Consider the following 25,010-nt stretch of genomic DNA (forward strand, 5'->3'; position numbering starts at 1 on the left):
TGAAACTTGGTCATCCCTCAAATAACATTTTAAAGCTTCTTGTTTCTGATCATTCTGATATTTGTTCTCCTTCTGTTATTACTTCTTATGCTTGTGCTTTTGCCAAAAAAACGTCTAAAATATTCTTCAAGCACTAGTAAATCTCTTCAATTTTTTGAACTTATCCATGTTGATAATTAGGACCCGATTTCGGTCTCTTCCATTGATTATACAAGTATTTTTTAGCTATAGTTGATGACTATAACAGACTTACTTGGATTCTTTTACTTAAAAATAAAACTGAAGTCAGACCTTTTCTTCAAGATTTTATTACTTTGACAGAAATTCAATTTTCTTGTAAGCTTAAAAAAATATGTTTCGATAATGGAAAAAGAGTTTCCTTAATGGTTTCTATAATAGTAAGAGTATTTTTCATGAAACTTCCTGTGTCACAACTCTTCAACAAAACAGGATTGTTGAGAGGAAACATCAACATCTTCTCAATGTGTGTCGTGCTCTTCTTTTTCAAGAAAAATATCAAACATTTTCTGATCCTATTCGCTTAAACTGGTTGTTCATCTCATTAATAGGTTACTCACTCCTTTATTCAATAATCAATCTCCTTATGAATTGGTCTATTCTACTAACCCAATTTTTCTGATGTAAAAGTTTTTGGTTGTCTAGCTTATGCCAGTTCTGTCACTACTGGAAGAACGAAATTGGATTCTCGAAGCTTAAAATGTGTTTTCCTTGGTTATAAATCTGGAACAAAAGGATATGTTTTGTATGATCTTCACTCCAAGTCTATTTTTGTGACTAAGAATGTTATCTTTCATGAAAATATTTTTCCTTACTCATTCTCTTTGCCATCTGATAACTCTATTGTTTCAATTAATGATTCTCATTCAAGTGATACTAGCATGTATGATTTCCCAGCTTTACCTGTTTCACATGCCACAAACCCTGCTCTTAGTCTTGTTTTTTATAATAATGAAGTTATTGATCCTGATCTTAGAACTTCTCATAGAGTGAAAAACAGGCATCAATACTTAGATCAATATTATTGTGGTGTTGCTTTCACTTCATACTCTACTTTTTCCACGCCTAATCCAATGCATCTATTTGTTTCTTATGATAATTGTTCTCCTAACCATACTATCCTTTGTCATAATATTTCTGCCCAAATTGAACCTTTCTCCTTCAAAGAAGTTGCTCAACATGATTGTGAAGCAGACTATGAATGTTAAGTTACATGATAGAAACCAGACTTGGACAACTATTAAAAATGTAAACAAATGAACTCCTGATATTTGAGTTTGGTTTTGATGAAAAAGAATTATATGTTCAAATTTTGGATAGAATTTCATTATTTTTTCACAGAAGAATTCTTTAATTATTTTTTTTAACTTTGTTAAAATAGAATTTAATAATTATTTTAGTATAAGAAAATTTTCTACCAATATAAACTGTGTTTATTATAATTTAGTAAAAAATGTAAAACTTATATTTTTTTCATAATCAACATATAAATAATATTAATTGAAAAAATTCTAAATTATAATACTTTTACCAACATATTGATTTACATATCATAAAATCATGTGTTAATACTCTATGTTTAATTTGCAATTTTCATCAACTACAAAAATTTTACATACAAAATTTTCTTCAACTCTCACAACTAAAAAATTTTCACTATATGAATAGGATACTAGCAAAGTTAGTATAATCCATTTACAAATCAACATCTCAATACACCGTAAACAGGATAAATATAGTATTTTTTCTTTAAAAATCTCTACATTATCCCCAAAAGCAAAACCATACAACCAAACATATCAATGCTCTCAATTCATTTAGATTTTCAATCATCATTTAACTCAAGTTAATAATTTCCTTCTCAACAATAAAAATAAAAAATAAATATCATACCTAATCATCCTCTCTCACTAAGGGACAACTTGACTCGTCCAACGATTGACAACTAGAAGAAAATATTCCAATAATTCACTCATCGAGCATGTCTCTCACCCAACGAATAGGACCATTGGGACAAATTCTCAAATCTCGCCAAATGATTCTTATCTTACCTAGCGAGAGGACACATCCATACTTTTCTTACTTTCACAAATTATTTATCGCTTAGCAAGCAAATCACTCGTCTATCAAGAGAGGCCTACCATGTCTCTCTAACTTGAGAAATTATGCTCTCATTCAACGAGTCTGTATAATTTAAACTTGCATAAAGCCTATTAGATTACTGAATTGATCTATCCATCCCTCTAGGCATAAGTTTTAGCTTAGAACAACATCAATCAAGTTACAAAATAGTATTTGATAGACCAAAGCAGTGGTAGATACCTCGGGAAGATCTCTCAAGTGCATCACATAGATTCAACACAAAATAATTTTAAACAATCAATGCATATCATACATCAACAAATTCACTTTTTAACATTAATCCATCACATACACATCAAATTAACTTAGACATATCCGATCAAATCCACATATTAATAGTTGTAGTTTCCTAAATACAAAAGCTTCCCTTACCTCAAATGAGAGTCCTCACTCATAGACTGAAAATCCTCAGGCAGCTCTAACTACACATAGAAAGCTTAAATTAAATATTTGAACACACTCTTATGACCACAAAAGAGTAGAAAATCTCAGAGAGCTATGATAACTCAACTTATATACCTTCATATTAAAGGTTGTTGCACTCCCTTAACATCTTTGTTTCTTTTATCTTTCAATCTTAGCTTAGGTTTGTGATTTTTTTAGGTAATGTTAGCAGCTACACCACTGCCCGACACATCCAAACTAGTGCTTGGAACCTATTCCCTGTTTTGGTACCACCTGACGCATCCAAACTGGCATCAGAAGCCTACTCCTTGTTTTGGTATCGTCTGATGCCATTTATTGGCGTCCGACACAACTAAAAGGAGATTTATTGTCCAACGATAATGTAATTTGTCATACAAATCTAACAATAATGATTTGATTTCATTTGTCTATTAGTACGAACTACTTTAAACATTTATATCTTTTTATTTTAAAAGTCTTTTCATATTTCATTTTCTATGAAAATTTGAGGTTAGTTAATCTCAATGATTAAACTAAAAAAGAAAAAAAAAACTTAAAAATTCATTAAAATATAACATAATTATTAAATCTTTAAATAATTCACCAAATACTTGTAACTCAATAAAATGTAGAATCTCCAAAGAAAAAATAGTTTACCTTTTCATAAAACATATACAAATAAACAAAGATGATCAAAATCATAAAAAGAAAAAAAAATATTGTTTTCTTTCAAAACTCTTTTATTGTAAGATTTACATACTTGACCTACAAATATAGAACTCCAAAGACTTTCTTGAAGTCTAGGAAAACCAAATCTATAATTAAAATTAAGAATAAAAAATATATATATAAAATCTTAATAATTCCCCAATCAATGTTTTGAATATTGCATCAAACCTGGCACAATTTTGAACTCTTTTTCTTTAATCTTGGGTTATTTTTTTTGTCAAGCGTAATTAACTATCTATTAGTTTCAAAATGAGATTGTTTTCATGTAAAAATAATAAGTATAATTTTTTTCACTAGAATTGTAAATATTTTTACATACAAAATAAAAAAATTGTTTTTGAAAAATATTTTAAAACTCCTAAAACTAATTAAAAAAAATATGAACTTCATCCCATGCTTTATTTATAACTTAATTACCTTAAAAGTTATATCATAAATAATTTCTAATTGCTTGATAATATAATATAGACTAATGTAGACATTAGACTGTCTTAAATAAACTAACATTTAAAAATCATACCTTAATTAAAACATATTATATTAAATATAAATCACGTAATTTTTTTTTTTCAAATACTACGTACCCATGTACAAATTTGAGCCCAATAAACCCAAATGGGCTTTTGAACTTTTACCTTCTCCTTTCACCTATAACGGTAAGAAATCCAACGGCTATATTTATATTTTCATTTCCACGTCGTCTCGACCAATGGCAGTCACTGCGTTCTCATCTCATCTCAACACGATAACCTAGAACACAACTAATTCACTGAACATAAGAACAAAAAGAATTTTCACAATGTTTTCGCATACTATTTTTCTTGTCTGATCGATGGGGGTTGGTGGTAATTTCTGGGAGCTGCTAAAGCCCTATGCGCGCCGCGAGGGTTTTGATTTCTTGAGGAACAAGCGAGTTGCTGTGGACCTATCATTCTGGATTGTTCAGCATGAAAATGCCATGAAAGCTACTCATGTCAGAAAACCTCACCTCAGACTTACCTTCTTCCGGACCATAAATCTCTTCTCCAAGGTTCTCTACCCAAATAATGTATCAGGAAGTTAGGCATTTTATTTTATTGAAGAAGAATTTTGTTTTTTTTTTTTTCTGAAGATTTTTATTTTTTAGCACCTTTCAATTACATGAAAGAAAATTTAAGATTAATTGATTGTTTCAACAAATGATTATGTTAAGAGGTGTTATTGTCTTCTTTTTTTTTTTTTTTTTGAGTGGAGTGTTGGAAGTTTAGGTATTTTGTATGAACTGTCCATATTGTATACAAAAAAGAAGTATCTAGTAGGTTTAATGATTTAGACTTGATATTCTTGTAGTATTGGATTGGAGTGTGATTTTGGTTGCCATAGCATTATCTGAATTGCTGTTCCTTTTTATGTTTTATGTAGACTTAAATGTACTTATTGATACTCTTGGATTGGAGTGTCATGCAAGGTGACGGGTTTAATCTAAATTAGTCTTCCTTTTATTTTTAATATTTTGTATGTTAAGTTAGTTTAGATATGGAATGGTAAAACAAAGGATGAACTTGAAGGTTGACGATGATATGTTCATTTTTGCAGTTTGGGGCACTTCCTGTGTTCATTGTTGATGGAACTCCATCACCATTGAAAGCACAGTCCAGGATTGCAAGATATTTTCGGTCTTCTGGCATTGAGTTGACTAGCTTGCCAGTCTCAGAAGGTGTTTCAGCAGATAGGAGCAGTCTGTTTTCAAGTCGAGTTCAAGAATGTGTGGTACGATGCTTTTACTTTTCTTTGATGATTACCACCAAGTTGAAACTATTATGATAATCTTATTTTTGTGTCTCATGCTACACAGCACTTCAATCTAAATTTGTTTCTCTAATGTTTATATACACTTTATAGCAAGAACACTTATTTAATTATCGGTTTGTCGGATATGTATGCAGGTTTTGTCAATTTGTTTTCTGATAGTTACCTGTTCCCCTGTTATAGGAACTGGGCAAACTACTTGGAATGCCTGTACTACAGGCTAAAGGAGAGGCCGAAGCACTCTGCGCTCAATTAAATAATGAAGGTCATGTAGATGCTTGCATCACAGCTGACAGTGATGCATTCCTCTTTGGGGCCAAATGCGTTATAAAATGTTTCTGTCCCAATTCCAAAGTAAGTTACTATGGTAATTGTATTTTCTTTATCTCCTGGCAATTTATTATAAAAAATATGATGTAGGTTTTCTTAGTTCACATATTTATATTCCAGATGACTTTTTCTAAATAGTTTCATCAATCCGGATACTAACATTGGCTGATCACTTTAAATTTGAGTTTTTATAGTCTGTGTACTTGTTACAAACTTATTATTGTCTGGCCTGATATAGTTCAAAGTTATGTATGATATCTATCTATGTACCCCTAGCTTCTTCCTCAACTGACCATATTATAAAGTGAATTGTTTTCCTGCTCTTCTATGATAGTTTTTTGTCTTTTTGAAAAACATAACTTAGCAATGACAGCAGTTGATTGATTTCAAACATTTACTTAAAATTTTTACCTGTATATCCCCTGAAGTTGCAAACATTGCATGCTCCTTTTATGCTTAAAAGAAATACTTGAGAACACTTATGGAGTATTAATATTTTTGAGTGTCGTACACTTCTATAATTATTTGTATCTGGTAAAATATACCTCTATTTGAGTTTTTATATTTTTTAATTTAAGTTTGAAAATATTACTAGTAAGAAACAATTTATCATATTAAAAATCAATGGCTTTTTCTTTTTATATTATCTGGGGTCAGCCGTTGTATTTTATCTAACCCAAGCCAGTGAGGAGGCTGTCTTTTAGATTTAAGTCCATCTTACTGGTTTCAGTAAGGGTTTTTTTCAGTCTCCTTCTCTACCTTTAGTCATTGGGGATTATGTTGGTTTTTTTCTCACATCACCAAACCATCTTAGTGGCAACTCTATCAACTTTTCTTACATATATACCACACCTGCTTTCTCTTGAATGCATTTATTACTAATGTTTATCTTTTTTAGTATGGCTACTCATTCAATGTGTCATCTCTACACCAAAACAGAGCTTATGATTTGGTTGGATCCTTAGCATCCAACATTCAGTACCATTAAAATCACTGGTTAGGAACAAATTTGAATAAATTCATTGCATGCAGGAACCATTTGAATGCTACAACATGTCAGATATTGAAGCTGGACTCGGATTGAAGAGGAAACACTTGATAGCTATCTCTCTTTTAGTTGGAAATGATCATGATATGAATGGTGTTCGAGGAATTGGGCTTGATAATGCACTTCATTTTGCTAAGGCTTTTAATGAAGATGATATATTGAACAGGTATGGATCCTTCAGAGTGATAAACATTTTTTTGAATCATCTGAAGTATTTAAATGTTATGGAAAACATTGTGTTGTATCATCTGAAGTATTTAAATAAAATTTGGTTGTTTGTTCATTTTCTTTTACTTTAAAGCTCAATCTATCTTTCTATCCTAATATTTGGGGGTTCACGATTGAATTGGGACATGAAATTATTTAAAAGTTTATAGGTAAGAAATTTAGTGGAAACTTGACAAAATTTGAAGGATGTTTTAATGTGTGATGTTACGGTTTGAAGAGGAAGAAAAACTATTTTTTATAATTTGATTGGTTAGTTTTGAACAGAAAGCAATTCAGTTGATACAATTTGTAAAGACTTTTAGTAAAGAACGAAAGTTTGTAGGTTTTTGTTAAATAAAACCGAGGAGGGACCAAATTTACTAAATTTCAAAAGTAGGACATAATTGTCTCCGAGAAGACTTGGAAGACCAAAATAGCACAGTCCAACCTAAAGGGATCCAAAAATGCCTTTAAACTCTAATAAATTCCCCGCTTATTTAAGTATTTTAATGTGACAAGACAAAGTCTCTGGTATTTCCTTACCTTATTGTAATATTTAACAAACTCAAGGGATATCTCTATCCATTTCACTAAACATTTAATTATATCCTGGCCTTTTTGTTTTAGAAATGAAATAGTGGTCGCAAAGTGAGACTTTGATAACCTGGATAAATATTTTGGTGTTGGCATTCTGATTATGTTTTTGATGCAGATTACGGGAGATAGGCAAAGGGGGCAATACTTCACAAATTCCCAGCTGCACTATATTCGAGGACAACAAAGATGTTGATGGAAACTGCACGAATATAAAACAACCTCATTGCTCATTATGTGGGCATCCTGGCAGCAAGAAAGATCATATGAAATTTTCTTGTGAATACTGTGTCAAAAAGGATGATGAAGGCTGCCGGAGAAAACCAGAGGGTTTTAAATGTGATTGCTGCTCCTGTGTTTTGGTATATCTTAGAAGGCTTTGCAATTCTCTGGTTTTACTTGAATTAAATGTATGTAACAGGTTGTAATTGAAAATATTATTTTCAATGATATTTGATTGGCAGAATAGGAGACATAAGGAGCAAAAAAGAGAGGAAAATTGGTACTCAAAAATTTGTCTCAAAATTGCAGAGGAGCCAAACTTTCCCAAAGATGAAATCATTGACATGTACTTATGCAATGACAATGGTTACTTTTCAGGTCATTTGAACTGTGATATGAATCTTATAATATAGAGTTGCTGGTGTGTATCGTATTGGCATTCATTCTATAAACTTCTGTTTGCAGCAAGTGATGGTCCTCGGATCATATGGGGAAAACCTAATATTGAGATGCTGATTGATTTTTTAAACTTCCATCAGCGTTGGGATCCATCCTACATTCGACGGACTATGTTTCCTATGATGTCCACTATCTTTCTGAGAGATATGTCCACTACACCTACGGGAGAAACTTTGTTATTTGGGCAATATGAGTTTGATTCGGTTGAACGTGTGAAGATGAGATATGGATATCAGTTTTATGTGGTCAAGTGGAAACGTGCAGGGGTAAACATTAACACCAGCAAAGTTCCATCAAATGAATCCAGTGCGCAACAAGATGTAGTAGAGCTTGATGAAATGGTGGATCTACTGGACGACGCTCCTGAGATTCATGTAGATGGATGTAGCTTTCTGTTTACAGATGAAAACATGGACCTAGTAGGGACTGCTTTTCCAGCAGAAGTCAAAAGTTTTTTGCAGGAGCAGGTGTTTATTATTCTCCATCATTCTTCCTATAACTTGTGTTTATTTTTGCTTTGTCATTTTAATATCCTATGCTTCCATTTTTTTGGATCCCTCTTGATTTTCATAAACTGAGTCCAAGAAGTATGCAAGGATTTTACTATAACAACTGTAGCAGTTGGTAGAAGATAAACTTGATGTTCATCCTGAAAAACCTTCTAGATCAACTAAGCTGGTTAACAGTGCTAAAAGAGTGACTGGTGAATATATTTGTATATATAATTTCTCAACCAAACATTGGTGCTTCAATTGCAGGAAAGGAAAAGGAGAAAGAACTCAAAATCAAGGTGCCAAGAAAATGAAAACTCAGTTTCTCCAAACTCAAGAAGTACTCAGCTAAACATCACAGAGTTCTTTCCATCAACCAAAATTAAACATCGTCAATCAAAACAAAGAGAAGAATCATCCAATGATGCTGATAGTGAGGGCAGCAAGAGTTCCAAAATTAAAAGAAAAGTGTCTAATTCTGACAATCTTCCAAAATCTGTGAGGCGTCGCCTTTTGTTTGACTAGTGAGTATATTTACATATGCTTGAGTTTTGAATTTGCTGACCTTAACAGTATCGAAGCAGTGAAAATAGAGTTGTATTGACCTTGTTACCTGCTTCTCTAATTTTGTGAATAATTTTTAGTTAGTTCTTTTTTCTCTATTGTAATTTTTAGATTTTTGTTTATGTGCAAAACTTAACTCTAAAAAACCCAACAGTGCTTAAATAAATGAGAGCTTGTCTGTTTAATTACATCTCTATTTTTTTTTTCTTGTTCAAGTGTAACGAGTGTGTACAAAATATTGAAAGGATGTAATTAAAACATACATTTTATTCTCTATGTGATCCGGATTCTCAATACATGATGGTGATTCTCAATTTATTTTCTATATATTCGGTTCCAATCTCTCTCACAAGGACTTGTAATCAGAATACATTACATCATAAGACTAATTTAGCAAGATATGTATGTGAATTAAAAATAAGAATCAACAATTATATTTCTAACAAAAATATTAAATAAGTAACAATGAGTAAATATTCAACCAAATGCTGCAATGTTGTTTTATATTCAAAATTGTCTATTTTTTAATGGTAACATAGCATATTAAATATAATTTTAATGTAGTTCCAAGAAGTTTGTAAGAAATAGTGCCTTATATTACGGTATTGAATAATATTGATAGGATGATAGATAGTTTCAAATAAACATAATTTATAACCTTACAATACAAATTTGCTATCATGTTTGGATGAATATAAATATATTGTAATATTGTAATTACAATGTAATCAAATTGTAAAATAATCTTTCAAAAATATAGTCATATATATTTCTTAGTTGTTAATTAACTCATAATAAGCAATTTAATTTGATACTTGATTTTAAATTTGAAATTCAACTAAATCATCCTTACAAAATATAAATATAAAAGTTTTTTAATTTATTGTGACTACTAATGTATCAAAGTCAAAGTCTATGATATATCACATGAAAAAGAATATATTTGAATCAAAGTTCGATCTAAATAAACTGAAGTTTTGTTCAAAGATAAAAAAAAAAAAAACCTTTATATTCATCTTTTCTGGAAAATGGAGAAAGCATTGTTTTTTCACACAACAAATGCTGTAAATTAATTTTAAAATGAGATAAAATATGTAGAAAATAACACTCCTTGTTCGTCTTCCTTTTATTGAAATACGCAAATTAACTAATATAATTGTGTATAGTACAAGCATGTGATATGACATGATAGGAAGAAATTTGTTATCTTTCAATTTACTTTACACTTTAATAGAGTAACACTAATCAAAACTTTTAAAAGCTTGCTCAAAATTTGCATTTACCTTACAAATGTTTAAGAAATTGTTCCTATTGCACCTAATAATTCAACTTTAAAAGTTGAGGTCTGAAATAATTTAAATATTCAATTCTCCTTTATCTTTAGAGACATTTTTTAAAATAAAAGTATTTTTTTATTTATTAAAATTGTTAGTTAAAGATCACTACTTTTTATGAATTGTGTATTTTATAAACGTGGGAAGTTTCGAAACAGATAACTACAGAAGTAACGAACAACCAAACATGAATCCTTCGTCGCTATGTTCTCTTCAAACATTCCCGCCAATATCTCACTCCGCATTGCTTTACCGCCACCGCAAACCGGCGCATGATAGCACCGCCGGCGTAAGGCGGAGAGCTCCATACGTAGTTTGTGCTGAAAGAAGTAGCAGAGCTTCCACGCGAAGCGCTGATGATTACCATGCCACTCTTAAAGCTCTCAAATCCAGAGGCCGATTCCCCAGAAAATCTCTTGGCCAGGTTTGCATCTTTTTCTGTTTTATTTGTTTTCTTAGAAAATTTGGGATGACCCATTATGTTGCGGTGCTCCAATATTTTTTATTTCCTTTTTTGAGATATTTTTATGAAAATTGTATGGGGGGGTGGTTGGGGTGCTTCTTTGAGGTATGTGCAAGGGATAGTTGGTTTTACTTGAATTTTGCGCTGTACCACCGCAACGTCTAGTTTTGTGAGTTTAGTCCTTTTTTTGTTGTTGTTTGGAATGATTTATTTGAGTGCTTCACTGGGGTCTGTTATCAAACAGTTGATGGGTGTCTAACTGGGTGCTTTGGCATGAATTGTTGTTTGGCTGTAAAAATTGTTTGGGGTTTGGTTTAAAATGAATCTTCTTGCGAATTTTTTCTCATTTGGGTGTTGATGTAATTGTAGCATTATATGTTGAATTCTGACATAAATGACCAACTTGCTGGTGCGGCCGGTATTGAACAAGGCGATGTCGTGTTGGAAATTGGACCTGGAACTGGCTCCCTGACTAATGTTCTTTTGAATTCGGGAGCATACGTACTTGCAGTTGAAAAGGTCTTGTCATTTTCATGTCATCTGTAGAAATAATCTTAGTACAAAGATCCCAATTTCTAAGCATTAGTGTGTTTGTGTCCTTCTTGATCTGTGCTGCTGTTAATTTGTATATCTCTACAGTGTAAATAATTTCTGCTCACAATGTAGGCTGTGTAAAATTTCCACCTTTGCGGTAGGTTGGAGTGGTGAATAATTCTTCATTGCTGTCTTCTACTTCAACTCAAGTTTTATGTTTCTTGTATCTTTCATTTGATTCAGGATAAACACATGGCTGCCCTTGTGAGTGAAAGATTTTCAAGTTCAGGAAAGTTGAAGGTACAACTCATGGTGAATTTGAACTTTATATTGCATGCCTGTAATCTCTGTGCTACTGAGGTGCAAATTAGGCTTATAAGTTATAATTCAGTTTCCATATTATTTATAGAAGCTCAATATGTACTGTAGTTATACTAATTGATGTTGTTTAACACTGAAATCTAGTTACTTATAGTGTTCATATAGATTATATCTGTCATGACATAATTGGGGATTACTACACACTCATTGTCTGATCTTGATTGTTGAAATCAGAGGCTGGAACCACATTTGCGTTGGTTGTTTTCCCCCAGTTTCTTCTTATTGCATTTTAAAGTAATGCCTGTCTGTAATTTCCTCATAATTCTTGATATGTCAATTCATTTGTTACTTTAGTCAGTTCATTATGTTGGAAGTCTGTATTTCGTCTTCCAATCTCTCTGTCATAAGTCTGATTCTTTGCTGAAATTATGATAAATCAGGACCAATTTTTCTGTATAAATTATAATTTATGTTGACGCTTTGATTACAACACCTGCAGGTTTTGACCGAGGATATTGTCAAGTGTCATGTGCGCTCTCATATGTCATCATTGGTTGGAAGCACATATTCAAAATCCAGAAATGCCAAAGTGAGGCTCTACGTCCTAAACTAGCAAACTACGTTATTTAATTACTTGTCATCTTTTAGAAATCATGTTGTTTTATCTTATTCATTTTGGTTTTGGAATAAAAAAGAATTGTTAATTTTATAATCTGCATAATTAAAGTTACGTGTGAAGCCTAAGCCTTTCAAGTTACAACTGAATAGATATGATGATAATAGTTAGAAATATAAGATATATTTTACATCTCTAACAACAATATTTAAAAAAGAAATCCACGACTCTATTGAGTTGCTTGTGGGGTATCAATTTGGGAGTTTCCAGTGGCCCACAACCCCATGTAGGCCAGTTCACTGGTCCAATGCATTAACTTTGAACAAAAGAAATCCTTACCGAAATGTTTCTAGACTCAATTCTGGAGATCTTTCCGTAGTAAAAACCTTTAGGTAGCTCTGGCGTCAGAAGAAATCATTTGAAGATAAATATTGCTGTTAACAAAGTTAACAAAGGAATTGAACTTACCATTCTTCTCCACTCATCACTGTAAGAATTAGAAATCATAGCTTGCACTTTATATGGGTAGAAAGGGTAATTCGTGAGTGTAATGGGTCAAGTAACTTTTTTTAACGCTTTATATATATGTGATTGTTGTGAATCTTCTACTATTAATATTATAAGCCTAAATGAATTCACTTGGAAGCTTAACTTCAGGGCCCTAAATTAGGAAGCTATATATTAACCATGAAGTTATGTTGTTCCGTTCTGCTGCTAAAGTTTCCAAAAATATACCAGAAAACATAATGCAAGTCCTGAATTGGCCTGGTATAATATATTGTTTGCAGGTGGTTGCTAACATTCCCTTTAATATCAGTACAGATGTGATCAAATTATTTCTTCCGATGGGTGACATTTTCTCAGAAGTGGTTCTATTGCTCCAGGTTCGAATTGATAGCTCTCTAGTGTCTATAATTTATTGCATGGTTTTTAGTTTTTCTCATTAACTCCTAACCTCTAATGTTTCCGTTCCTATCACTCAACTCCTACCCACTAATTACTGGATCTGAAGTTCAAGTGCTTCCATTGTTCATTGTTTTTGCATCTTGATCAGTATTATCAGCTTGAGGCACAGATATCTACGTAGAACTGGGAAAGAAATTACAGAAATTAGAAATTCGATGGTAGGGAAAAATTGTTTATGAAATGACCAAATCTGTTGGCAAGAACTGGTTGGGATTGCAAAAGAGCTGTGACCTGTTGTGGAACTTATTTTGGATACTAAAGAACCCAAGTTATATAGATATCCAAAAGCCACGTTATATATTCCCTGCATTTCCTTTTTCTTTTCTTTTTGAAGTAATATTTCTTGTGTTCAAAGTGTAGACCTTGGCATAAAATAAGATTGTAGCCTTGTGATCTAGTGTTTGAGTGTCTAGTCACAGAAATAGCCTCTCTCTTTTTTTTTATTACAAACGGGGACTATAATTAAATATATCCCACCTTCCCCAGACCTCACACGGATGGGAGCCAGGTGTAATGAACCTTTGTGAGGAAACCACCAATCACTATGGCTATATTAGGAGAGTGCAAAGGACCTAGGTCTCCGAGGGAAGGAATAGTCAATGCAAATAATGAAGCAATCAAGGGTAACTAAGAGGGAAAGTTTGATCTTTATGGATATAAGGAGACGGAGGAAGATAGAGGGGTGACCAGAAATGCGGAGAAGGTTGGGGGAGAGTGCAGTCTCTTGAATTCCCTCTGTTTTAGTTTTTTGTCTTCTGTAGTAAATCCTCTCCACATATATTGAAATATCTAATATCATTATCTGCATAAGATAGTACATTACATTCACATCAAATGGGAGTGTTTTGATCTAGTTTCTACCAACCTCCCCTTTAAGGTTTTAAATCCCATATATTTAAAACTAACACCGTTCGAAAAATGACAAGGGTTCAACTTACTTCCAATAATAAAGGAAACTTCATACAATAACAGTTCTTACTAACCAGATCAAATCATTACAGGAGGAGACTGCTGTCCGCTTGGTAGTGTCATCACTCCGCACCCCTGAGTATCGTCCCATCAATGTATTTGTTAATTTCTATTCAGGTATATATTCAAAAAATAGTGTAGTATCATGTTAAGCTATTCTTTTACATTCAAGGATCATAAATTTTCTTGCAGTGTATCAAACAAAACCTGTAAAACTGATCCATTAATAGAAAATATTTAACTCTCAGACTTGTCCTTTAATCTGTGTTGCCATTTATAACACAAGGACCTGTAAATCAAGCAAGTGCTTGTAAAAATATTGGTTTTACTTTTTTGTACATCAAAATGCAACTAGAGATTTTGTTATCCATTGCCCACAATTTGGTTAATTTTATGCGTAAGTTCGGACTTTCCTTTTCAGAGCCGGAGTACAAATTTAAAGTCCCAAGAACCAATTTTTTCCCTCAGCCTAATGTAAGTGATATGATATTTAAATATGCCTGAGATCTTAATTCTTAAATCATCAATATGACTCATTTTCATAAATGTGTAGGTTGACGCAGCTGTTGTCTCATTCAAGCTGAAGCTACCGTCAGAATATCCCCATGTTTCTTCCACGAAAAGCTTCTTTTCAATGGTATTCCTTTGCCCAGCATATGCTGTCATGCATTGAGTTTGCAAGGACCTTCATCTTTAATTTCAGTTAAAGTCTCGTGGCACTGTAATATGAGCAACTGAAGATACCAGAGTTTGCTAATGTCTCGTATGTGTTACAAACCTCTTTCACCATTTCAATCACACTTCAGTCCTATATATTTGTAGGTTAATTCAGCATTCAATGAGAAGCGTAAGATGCTGCGCAAGTCACTTCAACACATATGCACATCCCTTGAGATCGAAGAAGCTTTAACAAGCATAGGTCTTCTAGCTACTGTAAGTGATCAGTGTGTGCAACTACTCTTTAATTTTTTTGTTTGTTTCTTTGCCCTCGGTAAACTTCATTTCAGGTATTTTGTTTCTAAGGATTGTGCTAATCCATCTGAACTTCTGATGTTTACAGTCAAGACCTGAGGAACTAACATTGGATGATTTTGTTAAGTTGCATAACTTGATAGCCAAAGAGTAGCAATCTGGATTACTGTGGATTTGAAGAGCAACCTCAAGCAGAAGCCCCTAGAGATTCACATATTCATAAAGCTCTTTGTTGCAGGAATACATACGATTCAAATAGAGAACCAACGTTTCAAGAACTATGAAGTGGCATATCAGATTGGCGATATATTAAATTCCCAACAGTTTTCTCCTTCCAACTATCAAGGTTTTAAGCACGGGCATGTGTTCATATCTGAAAAAAAATTTGCGCTTAACTTGTTCTGTGAATATAATTAGAGTGGACTGAATCAGCCACCCTATATTGTAAATGAAGAGCAGTCTATTCTTGAAGCTGAAACAAATGTTTGCCTGGTCTTCATCGGAAAATGAGCACACGTTTTATGGTTTGAATATTATAAATATGGCTAGACTAACCAATGTTGTAAAAAAAAAGGTCTGCAACTGTCATTTTGACCACAATGTCAAGGCTTTTGAAGTGTCCAAACGCAATACAATTGCAATTGTGGAATTTTCCCACGATGTTAAGCAATTGTGACAAAACCATATGACAATTTAGATCTATAACTGTGAATAATAATTTACTTTGATCAATAGAATTATGCATCACGGTTAATTGTATTTGTATTTCTGTATATTGTCAACTTTAGAAGCATATTCTAGTTAAATGGAGTCTCAATTGTTGAGTAACTCAATTCTGATCTTCTTTATAAGCAATCAGAGAAAGTCAGCAGGGTATGAAATCAGAGACAATCTGCAAATAACTAATATTAAATATGATTAATTAATGGACTGAACTAACTATACAACCCAAATCATCCATTACATGTTCATCAACAAAACCAATCATCCCAAAATAAAACTAAAAATTTTTGTAGCCAGAACAAAAACAATTAAGAAAATTTAGCAACATCATTATCACATCTGACACCACATCACGCATGAAACTGATACAAAAGGTCCAATGCCCTCAACTTCATATTATAAGGATCATAGTCCCTGATCCGCTCGACGTATGCATCACCGGCAACCCCTTTCTCCTCCATGGCTGCCGCCGTTGCAGACGGTGACAGAGGCCGTTTGGGGCGTTTGTTCTTGATGAAACACTGTCTCATTTTCTCCTCAACCAAGTCAATGGTGCACTTTGAAGTGGTCTCTTCATCATCCACCCCACCATCGCCACCGTCCTCCACCTGCATCGGTTCTGCGGTGGCAGAGGACTCAGCGGCATAAGATGGTGGCAGCTGGAGGGCAGAGAGGAAGGAGGAGAGGTGGCGGTGGGCCTGGTGGAGGGAAGAGTGGATTTGGTGGAGATGGGTGGGGTTGGCAGTGGATGATGATGGTAACTGCTTCGCCATTAAAGTGGCTTGTTGAAGTGACAAAATGAGGTCTTGGATTGATGGGGGTGCCTCTTCCATTGAAAAAATTGAAATTTTGTTTCTGGGTGTTGGATGGAACACAAGTACAAAACTTGAGTGTTTGATAGTGAATGAGGAAGTGCTGTTTTGAGAATAGCGGAAATTGAGGATGTTTTTGTATTGTTTATTGGGAGCGTTACTGACATTATTGGTTGTTGTTGTTGCAGTCAGGTGTAGAATGGCTTAATTATTTTTATCCAATTCAACTCTTCTTCTTGTAATCTTAGTTTCTGCTATTCTCACCAACTATTTTACTCTTTTCACCTCATATAAATTGAGAAAATTACTCTTCTACTCTTATTTTAGTGCATGTAGAATGTAGATTATATTGCCTCAGATATATTTAGGCCCGTAAAATTATTTAGTCTAACATTTTGATCTATAAAAGATAGAGCAGTATCGTTCCGTAGCTCTATAATTTTAACCTACATTTCTATTTTTAAATATATAATTTTTTATATTTTAAATTATATATTTTTAGATTCTATATTCTGAAACAGAAAATAGAAAATATATTTCAAATTATAATTCAGAGTATAAAATTTACGGTTCAAATTATACAATCTAAACTATAAAAGTTTATTGAAAAACAGACTGAAATTATGAACTTATAGGAAAAAGAGGAAAAAGAAAATAATAGTAATAGATTGATTCATAATAGTTAAACTTGCTGAGAGGCTAATTGGTTTCAAGGGAATGTTAATTTTATGTCAGTATTTTTATATAATTTTTTTTATTTTTTATTATATATATAACAGTTAAAGAAATAAAAATTTTATAACATTATTATTTAATAAAAATTTCTAATTAAATAAATTGAATAACTATTACTTGTTATATATTAAGTTACTTTTAATATAATTAATAATTACAACTTATATTAATAGTTTAACAAATAATATACATATATATATATATATATAATATAATAAAAAAGGTAAACTTTTAAATTATTTTTGCATTTTGGTTCACCATGTCTCTTTGTGGCCCATTGGGTTGCATCCACGAATGAAATCATGTTTCTGTGATATCTTTTTAATTAATTTGTCCATTATTGAATTATTTATTTAAACTGCCTTTTATTTAAAATTTAGACTCTTTTATTTGGTAATACGTTATTGATTGTTTGGTAAGTTTTTATTTAAATGTTTGAATAATGGTTTAACTTATGTTTTAGTCATACGTTAAAAACTGCTATTTTCTAATTCTCTTAATAATTATTAGTGAAACACGTGTTCGAATTTTTAATTTTCATAAAAATTTAAGTTAAAATAAATAATAAATATATAATTAATTTTTAAATAATTATTAATATAAAATTAAAAAATAAAATATGTATAACTTTTTTTAAATAATAATTTAAGACAATATTTTTTGAATAATAATTAAAAATAAATTATTTATAAAATAATTAAAGATAAAATTAAAATAATGACACAAAAAATAACATCTCTTGTTATAAATTTAAATTTTACATAATTATCTTTACAAACAGTTAAATTAGATAATTGTTTCTTATTTATAAAATTTATTCAATTATTGTTAAAAGTGTGACTAAATTTTTTAATTTTTAATTGGTTTGGTACCTTCACTCCGTGTTGAATCATTTGACAGGATAATTAAATTGACATTATTTTAAAAAATAAGAGAATTTAAAAATGTAAAAATTGAATAAATTATATATATACATATATGGAATTAGGAAATTTAGCTTTTTTACATGGAAATTATAATTCTGTTTTATTTTTTTGTTTTGTAGTTTATGAACAAATCACATTAGTTAGTACTAAAGTATAATTAGTAGTAGATTTGGAAATTTTGGATATCTTATAAACTACCCCACATTTAAAAATATCCATCTATTACAGTCCAATTTCTGAATGTGTAAAAACAAAATGAATTGATAAGTTCTAGGTTTAAATGGCTTTAATTTTGAGCAAAAAATAACTTAAATTTTATGGCTTTGTTAATATTTCTTCTAATAAGCACCGACGGAACATTATAGTGACAAGTGAGGCACGACTTCCAAAAGCTTTTTAATTCTTTTTTATATATATTTATATCTTTCTTAAATTAGAATTATATATTAATTATATTAAGTTTATATTATGGAAATAATAATATAAAGTAAAGTAAAAAATTTAATGAAAACATTGATTTATAAAAAAGATTAGTTTTTTTTTTTGTTATAAGATGTTTTTACTATGTAAGTTATCATAAGAGTGTGTAAAAAGAAAAAAATACAAAGAGATAAATTGGAAAACAGAGATCGAAGAACACATAGATTGAGATTGAAATATACATTTTTACATGATCTCTTACATTATAAAAGGTTAGTATCTTATAATGATGTATGTATATTAGATTTATGATTCTTCTTAGGATGTTCTTCTCAAATTGGTATAAATCCTAATTATGATTTTAGGAATTCTTTTATGAAATTGATATGAACCCTAATTATAATTTTTTCCAAATTAGTATAATCCTTAATTGTGAACTTTAGTGATTTTGTGTTTTCCTGCCTATGGTAAATTTTGTAAAGCTTTGAATTTATACATGGTTGCTTATTTAATTAAAGTATGAGTTTTGTTATGTTTTGCAGTGTGATAAATGTGATTTGTGAATATAAATTTTATCTTTTTTCTAAATAGATGAGAAGTGATAAATTTACACTAGAAAGATTATCATAAAGAGTAAAATAATTGATTATTTTCTTGAAGAAGGAAGGTTTATGATAAAGATGAAAAAATGCATCTACAATAATTAAACTTGACAATTTTTATGAAGAATTCAAGATAATGAAAAACAAATCTCTAAAATTTTTAGAGTTACATAAAATAAATTTAAAAATTTATTAGAACGCAATCCGGACGAACATCGTCAAATTTGACAATACCCACCCGATCAAATTGATGAAGTACGAGAGCTTATCTAAAATAAAATAGTATTCATGATTTGGTATCATGATATAATAATAAATGATAATCATATTTTTCTTGAATTCTATTATTATGTGTGCTTGTTTTAAACATAATAAATGAAAAAAGTAAATGAAGAATTTTTTTTAACTAAAAAAAATTATATATAAAAAGTATAATTTAACCCCTAAACTTTTTGTCCAAATTTCACTTGTATTAATAAGACTTTTGGTTGATCTGATTCATACAGCATAACAAATATTTCCATCAGGGGATAACAAATTAGGTATATACTTTTTATATCTTTCATACATATATCGATTTTTTTTTTCATATTTTGTTTTTAATTTTATTATATATATATATATATATATATATATATATATATATAATTAATATGATTATTTTTCCAATTTTACTTTTAGTCGGTTTTTTTATATTTAACTTTCTTTTTTAATTTTTTTTCTTAAATTTGACAATTTTTTAATTATAAAACTATCTACAAAATAAATAAAAATTGTTTAAAATAAAAATATAAAAATATTTATATTTAAATTTATAATTATAATAATGATTTTATTACCATAAAAAATAACACATACGCTTAGACCATGTATTTTCACTAATTTATTTAATTTAATCCTATATTTATATATTAATATAATGTTATCAATCTTTATATTGTTAAAAGTTTTAATTAACTTTCTTAATGTTTAAATTAGTATGAATTTTGTATGGTCACTTCTATTATGTTGTTTGATAACATCATTTATATTAATAGAGGAAATGCATCAAATTTATCAAAGTTAAAATCTGAACTACTTAATTGAAATTTCTAATAATATAAGAATAAAATTGAAATAAATTATAAAAATTATTGAGAGAAAAAAATGTCTTATAAAAGTTTTTAATTTTTCTCACTCTTTTAAATTTATTTACTTGAGTCTTTCGTTATCTAGTGACATGAGGTCAATATGTGTGGAGAGTCATTATATATGTTAGTGAATGCTATAACTCAATCAATATTTTCAACCTTTAGTGTGTGATATACAATTGGAGGATACACAACCTTACCTTGGTATCTAAATGTTAATTAAGTGTGATGAGTTGTAGGAAGACTAATAGGTGAATTTGGTGCATAAAGATTTATTATGGCACATGGACCTATATGATACATAGAGATAACTACTTTTAATAGTTTTATCATATCTCTTATTAGGATAAAAACAATCTCTTAGGATAAAAATAAAATAGGGTGGGGACGAGTTTTTATTATCTCATTCTCATTTTTAAAATAAAAATTTATGATCATTTCTATCTTTATCTCATGTTATTTATATATATATATATATATATATATATATATATATATATATATATATATATATATATATATATATAATATATATATATATATAATTTTTGTCTCATCCTCATTTTCACCAGACAATGAGTATATATTTGAACTCATTTTCTTATTGTTTTAATATCAATGAAATATTTTTTATAAAAAATAAAATAAAAAACATAAAAATAAAACATGATATTATCAAATATTTAATGTAAAAAATACATATTCTCTTTTTTTTCACATTAAATATTAAGAAAGAAATTATAATTACATACAAAATGACAATTTGATGAAAGTCAAACAATTATATAAAATATTAAAGAATTACACATAACTAAAATTTCATGACAATCAAAGAATCTATTTATTTTACAAATGTTGAGAAATTTCACTTGTGTTAATGAAATAAATTTGATAAACTTAAAAAAAATTATAAAAAGAAAACAAATAAAAATTTTAAAATATTCCAAATGTCTCTTTATTTTCTTTGTTTAAATTATAATGAGATATTTTTCTTATACCAACACCACTTGAAAAATAATACATATAGAAAAAAAATTTAACTAATAATAATTCAAATTTTGACATATATATTTCATGTTTTGAACTTCAATCTATGTTGGAGGTTGATAAACAAGCCATGACACTAAAATATTACATTATAAATAAAACATCTTTATGCAATTACAATGGTGAATTATACTTATGAAAATGTATTAGAAAATAAAAATATTTGTAAAAATTTATTGTATAAAATAAACTAAAAAAGTAGCCTTATACATTATTGCATATACAAACAATATGTGGAAGCAAAGATAAATAAGAAAAGTTGATTAATGACCATAACAAGATATTCTTAACTTGATTAAAGATACAATTGTGGTTTATTCCAATACTTCAAAAACTTGGATGAGGTTAGCAAATAAACCAAAGGTAATGTTATGTAACATGAAAAGGATATAACATCAACAAGTTTGTTCGGCAAAAGGTCCACACTATGATAATAGAAATATAGAATTAATAGAATTAGTTTTTAGCTCAATCATAATAGTTTTCTAATTCAAAAGGCAATAACCTTATTATGACAATAATCACCTATTTTGACATTATTGAAAAAATATAGAAGTTTGATTATATTCAATTTATAATTCTTTTTTTTAAGTGTAAGTTGGCTCACATAGGCAGACTAATGGTTTTCATTCATTTGGTAGATCTCAATAAAAATAGGTTTTTATATAAGTTAAGTATGAAATTGAAGTGATATGTATGAGTCGTTTCTGTCTTAGTACTTAGTACAAGTAGACAATAAACTATATATGTAATAAAAAATGTCTCATTGATAACTTTAATAAGTAAATAAAACATAATTAATAAATACATTTAAATAACAATATGATGTTTAGTATTTTATTAAAAAACAAATAAATTAATATAGTTTTACTAAATTAATGTTAAAATGCATTGAAATAATAATTAGAAGAAATATTTTCTTTTGTAGTTGAACAAATTCAAGCTTTCACTTGTTAAAGTAAAAAATAATCCCTCTATATAATTTATTTATGACTTTTACTTTTATGAAGATTTAACAATAATAAAATATGAATAAGAAAATAAATGTTACTTCTTATAAACATTATTTCTTATATGTTATTTAATTCTTTGATTTATACTTTGAATTATTAACCAAAATCATAAAACAAATATGGTATCAGTTTTGAAACATTGTATATTCAATTTTTTGTCACATTTGAGGGTCGGTTTAATAATTGATTCAAAAAATTTGTGTTTAGCTTCAATTTTCGCTGGGATACATGTAGCTCTGAAATATAGTAAGCAAATGGGTCTCTAGTTAAAAATCAATGATGAAGATTTTCAATTTACATAAAGAACTATTATCGGTTAATAATGGGTAAAAAAAATTGAACTTGGTGAAGATTTTAATGATCATAAAAAAATACTAAAGGAGTTGAGGGACACTAGAAAACATTAGTGCAAAAAGAGTCTTCAATGATGCTTATTAAGAATGTTTCTAATGCTCACGTAGTAAAATGAAAACAGGATGTTATTTTAGCAAATAAAGATAATTTTTTAATGACAATTTCCAAATACCCGTCGTCACATTGCTACAAAAGTTGGATAATTATGACTCTTTCAACACTCATTGTTGAAAACTTACAAAATAACGAGGGTTTGACCTAGACCCGTCGTTGAACATGTTGAAACAACGAAATGACACGATGAAGTGAAATAACCGTTATTAATTAGTTGTCGAAGGATAAAAAGGTCTTGCCTTTTTCACTTCCTCGATGCACAATTCTTCTTCTTTGTTTCCTGTCGCTGCACCTCCACCATTTCTTCTCATCACACATAGTTCCTCCTGTCACTGCTTTATTCGTCCTCATTTGTGTTACTCGTCCAACCGTCTACCGTTTTCAAACGTTAACGGCGTCGCCACCATCTTCGTGCAAAGGCATCGCCGTGTCCCCACACCATTGTGGTGTTTGCCTCGCAACCCCTCTCCATGACAGTTTCGTTTCACATCATTAGCCTTTCGTTCACGCGCCATATTTTCGTTTTGAGTTTGCACCCGTTGGCCTTCTATTCAGGTGCTACTTACTACCATAGCCGTTTTCATTAATCTATTTTCGTTACCAGTGTCTTGGTCTCCATTACGGGTAAGTTTTTTTTACTTTGTTTTGAATTTTGAATTTTTTTTATAAAATTGTTTCATTAGTTTTTATTATTTACAGTTAGAAATATTTGTTTTATTGAATATTATGAATATTTGATTATATTTTTTGTTTAGAGTTATTAGGGGTGGCAAAACGGGTCAACCCCACCTGTTTGAGCCCGACCCGATATTGACCAGCTGAAAACGGATTAGGTCGGGTTGGCCCGCCAACTAAAAATGGGTTACAACTTAGAACTCAACCCACATGAAGGCAGACTAGCGAGCTGGCGGGTTGGCTCGCCAGTTTCGAATTTTTTTTTCTTATGATTTGCATTCTAAGGAACCATTTCAAAGAACAAAATTAACAGCAAGAAATTTTTTAAATCAACATAACATCCAACAATCAGGGCAAAACCAGGGCTAAATCAACATTCCCAACACAATAAGAGAACAATGAATACACAATCAGGACAAAATTGCAAAGGGAAAAAACACAATTAGGACAAAATCGAAAATGGGAAAATGCGATTAGGTCAAGAACGTGATTTAGGGAAAGAATAAACGATTTGTTCACAATCCTCTCCCTCACGTGACTAGTAGTGGTGGTGGCTTGCATCTACGACGAACGATGGTAGTGGCTTACGTCTACAATGGATGGTGGCTTAAGTCAAAACTATATAACACACTTAATACCATTTCAACGTAAAACATTTAAACAATAATTTTATGAGTATTTGTTTTCTTGTGTTGTTCAACTTTTTTATTTCTACTTAATATAAAACTTATAGTCACACTTAGATTCCTAACAATATCATCAGCAACACCAACACCTCCAACAACCAACATTTTCACATGAAAGTAGCACATTGATCTAAGTCCATTAGGTTGCTATTTTCCTACAAAAACAAGAGTATAAGGTAACACAATGCACATGGATAGATGATCATAGTTACAACTTGCAAGATGACCTGGCATGTGTAAACATGTTAGGAAATTTGGCTTTGATGCCTTTCTAGATTGATTCTCTATTCCTCCATAAATAGTAAAGACACACTTTCAATTATTAATGGCATTTTATGTACAACTTACATCAGAAAAATTATAAATATATATAACTAATGGATTGTATCCTATTTCTAATCTGTACAAGAATCCTGAAAAAGTGATCATAGCATATCCCCTTTAACAACATTAAGTTTTGCATATTCGTTTTGATCTCGCTTGAACATCACTCAGAGAACCTATCCTGCTACATAAACATATTTTATAACAAGACTTTTCTCTGTGAATTCTTTATAATATTTCAATGTGTTAGATTTACAGATATATTTGATATAATATT

The 25,010-nt window shown here is 30.1% G+C and overlaps 3 protein-coding genes across 3 annotated transcripts; 2 read left to right on the forward strand and 1 right to left on the reverse strand.

Annotated features, from left to right (window-relative positions):
- Positions 1 to 4,001: 4,001 nt before the first annotated feature.
- On the forward strand, positions 4,002 to 9,101 carry LOC114183823 (flap endonuclease GEN-like 1). Its single transcript, XM_028070974.1, has 8 exons — positions 4,002 to 4,324; positions 4,870 to 5,043; positions 5,266 to 5,436; positions 6,445 to 6,626; positions 7,380 to 7,623; positions 7,726 to 7,861; positions 7,949 to 8,409; positions 8,701 to 9,101. Exons 1-8 carry the CDS (start codon positions 4,127 to 4,129, stop codon positions 8,956 to 8,958), a joined length of 1,824 nt encoding a protein of 607 aa, XP_027926775.1. The 5' UTR covers positions 4,002 to 4,126; the 3' UTR covers positions 8,959 to 9,101.
- Positions 9,102 to 10,472: 1,371 nt separating this feature from the next.
- On the forward strand, positions 10,473 to 15,712 carry LOC114183497 (ribosomal RNA small subunit methyltransferase, chloroplastic). The gene is made up of 10 exons (XM_028070530.1): positions 10,473 to 10,755; positions 11,164 to 11,313; positions 11,572 to 11,628; positions 12,149 to 12,238; positions 13,054 to 13,149; positions 14,233 to 14,317; positions 14,622 to 14,674; positions 14,754 to 14,837; positions 15,023 to 15,133; positions 15,261 to 15,712. Exons 1-10 carry the CDS (start codon positions 10,519 to 10,521, stop codon positions 15,324 to 15,326), a joined length of 1,029 nt encoding a protein of 342 aa, XP_027926331.1. The 5' UTR covers positions 10,473 to 10,518; the 3' UTR covers positions 15,327 to 15,712.
- A 353-nt stretch (positions 15,713 to 16,065) lies between these two features.
- On the reverse strand, positions 16,066 to 23,563 carry LOC114183135. The gene is made up of 2 exons (XM_028070036.1): positions 23,425 to 23,563; positions 16,066 to 16,910 (listed from the first exon to the last, which is right to left on the reverse strand). Exons 1-2 carry the CDS (start codon positions 23,561 to 23,563, stop codon positions 16,246 to 16,248), a joined length of 804 nt encoding a protein of 267 aa, XP_027925837.1. The 3' UTR covers positions 16,066 to 16,245.
- Positions 23,564 to 25,010: the final 1,447 nt, after the last annotated feature.

This window comes from Vigna unguiculata, chromosome 5 (assembly GCF_004118075.2).
Source record: "Vigna unguiculata cultivar IT97K-499-35 chromosome 5, ASM411807v1, whole genome shotgun sequence".
In the NCBI taxonomy this organism is placed as follows: Eukaryota; Viridiplantae; Streptophyta; class Magnoliopsida; order Fabales; family Fabaceae; genus Vigna; species Vigna unguiculata.